At 39.1% G+C, this 10,375-nt stretch overlaps 1 protein-coding gene across 3 annotated transcripts in view; it reads right to left on the bottom strand.

Annotated features, from left to right (window-relative positions):
- Nucleotides 1-426: 426 nt before the first annotated feature.
- The window catches only part of grxcr1a (glutaredoxin and cysteine rich domain containing 1 a), a 102,320-nt gene continuing 92,371 nt past the window's right edge, over nt 427-10,375 (bottom strand). For 2 of the 3 annotated variants that reach the window (XM_043692026.2, XM_087990551.1), the window contains one exon: nt 427-1,846. In XM_043692026.2, the coding sequence (XP_043547961.1) occupies nt 1,634-1,846 (213 nt within the window). In that variant the 3' untranslated portion in view covers nt 427-1,633. The remainder of the gene's footprint in view (nt 1,847-10,375) is intronic. The other variant, XR_015758154.1, reaches the window with a different exon arrangement.

Below are 10,375 nucleotides of genomic sequence, written 5' to 3'. Positions count from 1 at the left end.
TTCCTCCCATTCATTATGCATTGTCTCAGTGGAGGTCAGAAAGGAACATCAGTAAGAGAACTTGCTGGGATTTTTTCAATGTGAAATGAATGGCAGGAAAATTGAAGGAATCTGTAATAAGTGTGGGATCCTTCCTGTCGCATTTTTCCAGTCTATAATACTGCTTAGGCAACGCTTTATCGTATAAAATGATTGCTCAGGACTTTTGTCTGATTTTGTTTAGCAGAAGCAATTTATTCTGGCAATGTGAAGGCTCATGAGGTGATTTTAACCTACTTAATGCTTGGGAAACCCATAAGGTTATGTGCAAAACTTACACAATTTAAATCACCCAGCAATTTGGTTTAAAATTATACCTTTTGCTAATGAATTGTTCTTTTTGTAAGAAGTCATGTTCGACAAATAACATATGAACATTTTCTTTATCTTATTTTATTTACTTCTCTAAACAGTACTTTAAAATATTAGCAAAATCATGTCAAGTTGTAAAAAGCACAGGAACATTTGAGACAGCCACCACTGCTGACCTGAAAGCATTTAAATATCTTGGTAATAATGAAAGTGGCTTGTATTAAATAATCAAACATTGCATTTAGCTAATCATTAGGCTTAAAGCAGAAGTCAATAGAATTAATTGGCTTCATAAAAAGCAACAGCTTTCTTCATACAATATGATTAATTATAATTGTGTACACAATTCAAAGTTAGATCTAAAAAGGGCAAGGCATAAAATTACTTTGTGTAACATTGGCAAACAAATGATTCACATATCATATGCCAGAAGCATTAGTCCATTCAGCAGTGTGGGCATAGATTACAATCTGTGTAAAAGTAGTGGCGAGAGAAATTTCATTCAATACATTTTAGTACTGCTATTATATAAGCAATGCAGTGTAATGTCAAGGCATGAGTTCATACGTCAAAATGAAAATGTTATTGATCCAAGTTGTCCTTTACGCCCTCAAACAATGCATTAGATTCTTCTAACACCAACTGAATATTTATTTTCCTGACTGTAAGGTATACCCAAGTATTAAGGATTTAATATATCTGCCAAATGTAGGTGTTGTGTGCAAACCAATACGTGGCTAGGTTTAGATATTATTTTTTTAAAAAACTTAAGAGAAGCCAAGCCGTTCTTGTCAGATTGAAAGAATTTCTTTCACAAATTTTCAAAAAGTACAAGTCAACTGAAAGAAATAGAAACTTGTATTTTGCAAACAGTATATTTTTAGTTTATATTTTACTTCATTCTACTTGTCACAGCTAACTGAAATATTTTTACTCACATTTTTATATTGTGTCATACATTACATGTTATTTATAGTTTCTTTGCTTTATCTGTATATATACTTCCATCATTCTGCTGGCTTCACTCAATAGAACTTGTGGTCACCAATGGTGCCTTTTAACATTTTGTGGAATGAGAAAACAACAGGAGAAGCTAGAGTTGGCCCACTTTATTCTAGGATCACGTCAAATTTAATTTCAGGAATGGAACATTCATGTTGCACTTCCAACTAAGCGGAGAATGGTATTTGGGACTTTTAACAACCAACATGTTGGTGCACTAGAAATAAGATCGAGAAGCACACTTTTTATAAGTCCATTTATTGTTAAGCCATGACAAACATTACTCTGGTGTTATTCTTGTTGATGGTATGGAATTCGTTTTGCAGAATGTGCAATGCTGCAATCCATTTTCATTGCAAGAAGTACACTTGAGGGACTTAAAGGAATCGGTGAAGCAGTTTCGAAACACTGACATCTTGCTCCCGTGGCACACTGAGCATGGAACAAATGCAAATCCACCACAGGCTGAACACGCATGTGGGTGTTGGACTTTCTAAAAATGAAAGAGAAAAATACATTATTCAGTATTTCCCTTTCTTTTATAATATTTCTAAGTTTTATAAAAAAAAGAAATTGCTTAATTGTGAAGAAACAAACATCAGTGACGGAACACATATTCAGCTCTATATAATCTCAACATAAGTATTCAAAACAATTTTATAAAGGATTGTTTAAAAGTATGTGGTATGCAAATTTGTCCCCACTCGTAGGATGTACAGTAGCTCTTGCATTAGGAAGGCACAGGAAGGTTGTGTGTTTTGGCTCAGTGCGTATTTTTTTTGGATTTGCATTCACAGCATGGAGATATACTAAAGTAAGGAAAATGTACATATTACACCCTTACACATGTTAATCCAACTTTGTGGTAATTGTATGGTAAATCATACAAGGTACAATACAGTCAGGTTACAGTAGGGATTTTAACTTGCTTAGTTTGAAGGGGTTTTTTTGAAATTGAAAGATTGTTGAAAATTGGACTCCAACTTATCAGCATCTAACTTCAAATGTGGTGTCTTCAAATGTGTGTGCGGACCCATTGGTAAAGGCAGGTTATTCATTCCAAATATGTTAGCACTTATTAAGAGATAGTTAAACAAGAGTAAGTGGATAGGTTCCCCAGGGTTTCAGAAACTGACCTCTACAAGCAAGGGAGGAACACATTGGAATTGAAGGGACTGAAGGAATGACATTCTGAATGAATTAGCTTTATTGTCACATAGACTCAAATGAGTACAGTGAAAAATTTACAATTTGCCACTTATAGCACCATTTTAGGTACAGATTCTTCAGTACATGTTTTTAGGAAAGAATTAGAAAAATAAAGAAATAAAATATCCAGCATTACAAATCGTCGGAATAAATTAGAAAATACAGAAATAAAAATAAATTCGAAAATAAAGAACAAAAGTCCTTCCTATCCAGTCTATGCTGGCACCAAGCAAACTTGCTAAGAACAGTGCTTCTTCTACAGAGAATCTACTGGGTGAATCCTCTAATCTTTAGGTCAACCCAAGATAAAACAAAGAACAACCAATCCCCACTATCGGTAGAGGTGGCAAATATCACATGGTACTAACAGTGGACATTTAGGCAAATGCTGCATGGTTATGGGTTGCAGGTCTGACCCCCACCATGAAAAGAAATCCAGAAGACCCTCAGACCATCCACAATGCCTTCCCATGCTGTGCTATGCCTGTTAGCACATTGGCATTTCAGCCAGAGCCAACTACTCCAGTTTTAAGGGGCTACTTCTGCAGATACACAGGCAGGCTGCTTGCTATGCATCTCAGCATTGAACTGTCCTTGGAGGGTGGGGTGGGGCAAGGAGGACCACTTGATCTACAGCACACAAAGACACACTCTAACACAGAGCATGCAATACCAACCTATGCAGCAAACACACTGTGCAAAACAGCCATGTCAGAAGCTGGTGGGCCATGATCTTCAGTGTAGTCAAGACAGGGCCACTGCCAATCAGCAGTTCCAGATGCAATCAGTCAGGGGCACACAGTTCATGGTGTTTGATGTGGTCAGTGATCTCTCCCAGTACAGTCTGTGGGATGTTCGTATAGGACCAGCACAAGCAGTCAGAACAATCACATGTCATGGAGTGGCAAGCACAATGGCCAAGAGTCTGGTCAGTCAGTCTAGTGGCTGATTGTTGAAGTCAATATATGGCAAAAACCATCCCGGTGTCTATCCGTCAATATTTCTGGACGGTTCAGGGGAGAGGCACTGTCGGGGAAGAAGGCGTAGAGAAATCAAGACTGTGCCTGGTTGAAAGCAGAGGCATTTATAGTGGTGGGAATAAAAATGGTGATGGGGGAAACTCAAGTTGAATGGGGGTAGTTCAGAACAGCATCAGAGGGCTTGGTAGGCCATGGAGGGTATGCTTATTGACTGTGACCTTCCCTGTGACCATCACAAGGGAAGAGTAAAGAAGTAGTGTTGGCATTCTCAAAGTATAATGTCGGGGTTCAGGGTTCAGGGCCAGGACATTTGTGGATGAAGTTCAATGTGATGGGGCTCCATAATGGAAAGAGGAGTCAACATGGGCTGTTCAGGAAGGTCAGACAATAGGGCATATGCAGGGTATAGGGAATAAGTAAGCTGCAATGATCTAGGCAAGGTCTGGTGCTGAAGATGTCCAGTGGAAACTATATTATCAGCTATACTTCTCTCAATGTGGAGTGCGAATAGAAAATAGCAGGACCAACATTCAGGGTGAGTAAAGGTTGCGTCAGTTTGATGGCAGAAATTGTGGCATCCAAGTTTGCTGGACATCACAATATTGTAGCAATTAAAACATGAAGCTGTCATTCACAAAACACAGGAACATTGGACATTGTATCACCCATTTCATATGCATATAGAGTGAAGGCACTTAGGGGTCAGATGCGGGTCAAAGCCAATTTGCTACATAGCTTTGGTACCTGCAAATTGAGCTGGGCATCTCAATAATGCTGAAGTTAGCAGCAGTGATGGTACAAAAGGCCACCTGCTGATAGGCAACCTTTATTCAACCATCATCCAGGAGTTCTGTGTGGCGATACCAGTTTGAGTCTTCATCTATAATGTCAATGGAATGATTGTGTGCACAGAACACAATGTCAAATTCAGCAATTTGGAAAGCTGACATTGTGCTGCAGTCAGTCCCCCTTCACTGGTCATTCAGATGGCGCAATAGCTTCAGCAAGTAACTGTAGATGCTGAGGAAGAACATGATTGACCAACATAGACATGGCCCCCGTGATCTGCATCCAGAATACCTCACTGTGTAGTGAAGAGTAAACAAAGAAGAAATGGATTTTAAAAACTTATAAGAAGTGCGTTAGTACAGAACAGCTAGTAATTCAATTTAAAGCTTTCTTGAAGAATTCAATCTAGTGTAACAGAAATACAGATTTTAAAAAAGACTGGCAAATGAGGGAAAAACTGCAACATTGCTGTTGCACATGGTCTAAAAACTTCACGGTAATTCAATTTAAAACAGCATTGGTGAATACAAATATAGTGATTATAAAGAGGTCAGCCAGATGGACCTCATAGAATATGAGTTTTGTGATTGAGGCTGTTAACCTGATCCAGTCAGGGAGCCCTGGATGACAGATATAAACAGGAGTGTCAAACATTCTGTTCACTCTGAGAGCTGGCTCCGAGAGACCTGGATCAAAGTCAATAACCTTCCACATGTAAACAAAGGGGGACTTGGTGACAGGATACAAGCCTCTGTGGAGTTATTTCACAAAAGTTTAAGCCTAGAGAACAGAGTAATGTTCAACAATATTGAAATGATACAGATTTAATTACGGTTACAAACGAGATTGAGAAGAAATTTGAAATGTTATAATTCTTCTCAACAGATTCAGTATCAGAGAAAGACCACACAGTACACAAGGTTGCACTGGGCACCAAAGACTGCAGCAGTTGAAGAAGATAGCTCACTGCCAGCTTCTCCAGGACAATTAGACAGAGCAATAAATGCTGGCCAAACCAGAAACACCCACATCTCATGACTGAAGCTCTTGTGATACAGCATTGAATAAAACTGAGCAAGATATTCACTGGGTCCAATTTTGAATGACACAATTAACAGTCAAAATATTCAGGAGAATCTACAGATAATTTCATCAATGACTTCTGCAGATTAACAAAACTAAAGATTGATTCTGAAGAAGGGTCGCTGAACCAGAAACATTAACGCTACTTTCTCTCCACAGATACTGCCAAACCTGCAGATTTTGTTCTAGCAATTTCTGGGTTGTTTTTAAATAAAACATGGAATGTTTTCAAGATGAAGTTAGGTATTATGGTTCTTAGGGCTAAAGGGATCAAAGGATATGGGGTCAAAAGAGGAACGGGATACTGATCATCTTGAATGGTGAAACAGGCTGAAAGGCCCAACTAGCCTCACCCTTTTCTTATCTTCCTGTCAGTACAAAACTGTGAACATTGAGCTTTTATCTTAGAAGCTGTGAGAAAAAAAAATTGTTGTTGAAGTCTTCATGAAACCTTGGCATATTTCTTACAGTCTAAATGAGAATTATGTTGGAGAGAGCTCTTCCATTTTGCTAGAAGCCAAAGCCAGGAATACTCAGACAAATTATGAAAGGAGAAGACAAACATTACCTCAAGAGGGCAACAGCTTCTTTTAGCTTAAGATCATAAGGTATAGACACTCTAAAGAGGTGTAAAACAAACTTTACATAAATCAGGCCAAACATCTAATCCTCAGAATTAATGTCAGTGTTATGGAACAATAAGGCATCAAGGGCACAGAAAATGTACAGCCATCACTAATGAATGTAACATTTGGAAAACTACAGTTCACTTCAAGAAAATGTGCAGAAGTAGGACATAGTTTCATAATAGCAAAAATACATGTGGTCACACATAAAGAGGTCGATACAGTACAACATCCATGAACATTAGAAAAGATATTTTCATTTCATGAGATCCTACTATAGGAGAAGACACCTGAGACATTCCTAAGGGAACTAACTAATCCAGACAATCCAGAAGGGACAGAACTTGTCTACGTAAGTGAAGATCCTCTTGATTTTGTGCTTGATTCAGGAGAAATGTAACTATCCTATCAGAGCAGATTACACAGTAGAAGAACCAGAAGCCACTGCCTACAAAGATAAACGTCCACATAGCGAAGGGGGAATAGCTGTCAGAGGTATAAGAATAATATAAGTTACACTAGAATGCAGCACATGTAACTGGGTGAAAACTATGTGTGTTGTTCATAATCAACCATCTTCACTTTTGCGTCTACATTCATATCTTGACATTAGGAGGCTGGAAAAGGTCGACAACTGCTCTAAAAGCAAAAAGCTATCTGAGCTTTGGACCAGAGCCGAGAGTCACATTATAACAGGGATGTGATAGCACTGGAGAGGGTGCAGGCGAGATTTACCAGGATTTCCCTGGGCTTGAGAATTTCAGATTGAGAGCAGTCAAAATTGAGATGAATGAAATTATGAGGGACATCAATAGGGTAAACAGGAAGAAACATTTCCCCTTGTTGGAGAGATCAATGATCAAGGGGCATAGATTTAAGGTAAGGGACAGAAGAGGTAAGGAAAAACCTTTTCCCCCAGTGAGTTGTAGGAATCTAGAACTCATTGCCTGTAAGGGTGGCAGAGTCACCTCATAACGTTTAAGAAGTATTTAGTTATACACTGGCAATACCAAGGCATACAAGGTTATGGGCCAAGTGCTGGAAAATGGGATTAAAATAGTTAGGTGTTTGTTTTTGACTGGCGCAGATATGATGGGCTGAATAGCCTTTTTCTGTTCTGTTGATCTCTGTGATGCTATGAGATCAGTACCCAACAAAAATCACATAACACTGTGTTATAGTTATAGTTTATTTGAAAACACAAACTTTCAGAGCCTCGCTCATTCTTCAGATGTTAGTGAGAGAGGGGGGGTCTTCGGCACAGAATTTACAAGTAAAACATCCAAGGGTTCTACAACTGATGCAAATGAATTGAACACATCTAAGATAGCTATTAAATCTTTAATCAGTTAGAATGGAGGTGCAAGCTTCAATTCATTAATATGCAAATACCAGAATTTCTTTCAAGTCACTGCTCCAAGATAACGTAAGGTTTTATCAGCATAAAAGAGGCGAATGCTCAGTCAGACAATGTACCTTAGGCATAAGGTTTTGTTTAGAGTCTGTCTGTGTCTTAACCTGGAGTCAGACTGGTTTCATTTCCAAAGTAGGAATTTATAAATGTCACATTGACTGAGTGTCTACAAACTGTGTGCTTTTTGAACAAAACAGAATGTATTTGCAAATGCAAATCCACACCATTGACATATGTGTGGGTCTGTGTGTGTGTGTGTGTGTGTGTGTGGTGGGGGGGAGGGGTGAAGATAGAGAGAGAGGGTTTGTGTGTGCATGTGTCTGTGTGGGGAAGATAGAGAGAGTGTGTGTGTTGGGGGGGAGATAGAGAGAGAGTGTATGTGTCTGTGTGTGTATGAGAGAGAGGGAGAGAATGTGTGTGTGAGAGAGAGAGTATGTGTGGGAGAATGTGTGTGTGTATGTGAGTGTGTGTGACAGAGTGTGAGTGTTTGTGTGAGGTATTAAGTGTGTGGGTATGTGTATGTGCTTGAGTGAGTGTGTGCATGTGCGTGTGTGTGTACTTGAGGGAGAATATGTGCAAGTGTGAGGGGGTATGTGCAAATGACAGAGTGCGTGTATGTGAATGTGAGTGGATGTTTGTGTGTGAAAGAGAGTGTATGTATGAGAGGGTCTATTGAGTGTGTGTGTGAATGTGTGTATACATGAGAGAGGGTCTGTGTGAATGTGTGAGTGTGTTTGTATAACAGTGTATGTGTGTATGCGTGCATGTGTGTATGGGAGAGAGAGAGTGTGTGTGTGTGGGGTGGGGAGGATGCGGGGAAGAGAGAAAGTGTATGTATGTATGGGAGAGAGCGAGAGAGAGTGTGTGTGTGTGTGTCTGCATGTCTGTGTATGTGTGTGTGCATGTGTGTGTGTGTTGGGGGGGTACAGGGAGAGAGAAAGTATGTGTATGTATGGGAGAGAGAGTGTGTGTGTGTTGAAGAGAGAGTGGGGTCACCTGCAGTGTGTTCCTCTAATACCTGTTTACCATTCAGGTGGGGAACATCGTGTTTCTGATCCCTCCAAGTGAATGACCAAGTGTGCCCAGGTTCGAGGACTGGTATCGAATGCTATTCTTGACTTACTGTGCCAGAAAACCCTGACCAAAGACGATCCTCCTTGACTTGATTCAGGCCAACTGACAATCATGACAGATGTCCTTCTTTCCTTTGAATCATGGCCCAGTAATCACATATTTCTATGAGTCTTTGGAGATCTTTAATGAAATTAATTATGGATTATCCGAGAAGCTGGACTCTTCTGTGAAATCTTGCTAATCTGAGAACTTCAGTTGCTCTCAGATTAAAGTATTTGCCAGAAGTTTCGAAAGCAGTGGCACATTGGAGATTTCTAATTACATTGGCTTTAAGACCAACTTAGTATGACAAAATTTCTAATGATGAAAATCTAAATTTTTAAGGAAAGAGTACTAGAGAAACTCATTGGTCTGGTAGCTCCAGACAGAGAGAGAGAAAGAGCGATTAATGTTCTGAGTCCAAAATACTTCTCTTTGAACCCCAAAGTATTAACTTGTTCAGCTTAATTTTAGTATTTAAATTGTAAGCAATTTTGTATTTTAAAAAGTGATCTCTTCAATAGATATTTAATCCTACACTGAATCTGGACATTCTCTGACATTATGTTTATTTTTGGTGTATTATTTCTCCTTTTTTTTCTTAATATGTTTATTTATTCTTATTCCTTTATAGTTGGTTTAAATCTATCATGTTCCATTGCTGCTTATAATATGCTGTCTTCAAGCATACATCCTTGTATTAAATCAATGCTGTTTCATTTCTCTTATTTTAAATTTTCTCCAAATGTTTGAAATCTGTCATAACAATTTTGCAGTATTTTCTTCACAAGTTTCTAAATACTATACTTTGGCAGTATCATATGAAATCCTTTGAATCACATTTTAATTAACTAGCAAAACTGTACTGCATTACTTGTTTCCTGCTTTAGGAGGTATTAAATCTTAATACTGCACATCATACTGTTTACTGGGCTTTCCCCCCATCTTTTAGAGCTGAAATGGAGGTTTCCTACCACTTCATGTGCAAAGTGAACATTTTCTGCCTTTCACAGCCCAAAAGACAATGCATGTCTCTTTGCACAACTTTTATAAATAAACGTCTGTGGTTGGACCTTAATAAATCTTCTGACTAAAATCATGGTTCAAATTATCCATATTATGATCTTCCAAGAGTCTTACCCAAATGTTCTTCATCTGCTAGACCCGTTCATATCTTTGAAATTTGTCCCCTTAAATAAAATCCTGAAGTTTTCCAACCTGAATATACATTATTTTTCTGGCACTTAGAGTCATAGAGTCATAGAGATGTACAGCATTGAAACAGACCCTTCGGTCCAACCCGTCCATGCCGACCAGATATCCCAACCCAATCTAGTCCCACCTGCCAGCACTCGGCTCTTTACCCTCCAAACCCTTCCTATTCATATACCCATCCAAATGCCTCTTAAATGTTGCAATTATACCAGCCTCCACCACATCCTCTGGCAGCTCATTCCATACACTTACCACACTCTGCGTGAAAACGTTGCCCTTTAGGTCTTTTGATATCTTTCCCCTCTCACCTTAAACCTATGCCCTCTAGTTCTGGATTCCCCGGCCCCAGGGAAAAGACTTTGCCTATTTATCCTATCCATGCCCCTCATAATTTTGTAAACCTCTATAAGGTCACCCCTCAGCCTCTGACGCTCCAGGGAAAACAGCCACAGCCTGTTCAGCCTCTCCCTGTAGCTCAGATCTTTCAACCCTGGCAACATCCTTGCAAATCTTTTCTGAACCCTTTCAAGTTTCACAACATCTTTCCGATAGGAAGGAGACCAGAATTGCATGCAATATTCCAACAGTGCCCT

Source organism: Chiloscyllium plagiosum, unplaced genomic scaffold (genome assembly GCF_037043375.1).
Source record: "Chiloscyllium plagiosum isolate Xiang-an unplaced genomic scaffold, Cpla_swu_hap1 HiC_scaffold_1, whole genome shotgun sequence".
Taxonomy (NCBI): domain Eukaryota; kingdom Metazoa; phylum Chordata; class Chondrichthyes; order Orectolobiformes; family Hemiscylliidae; genus Chiloscyllium; species Chiloscyllium plagiosum.
This window is presented reverse-complemented; position numbering and strand designations above follow the sequence as displayed.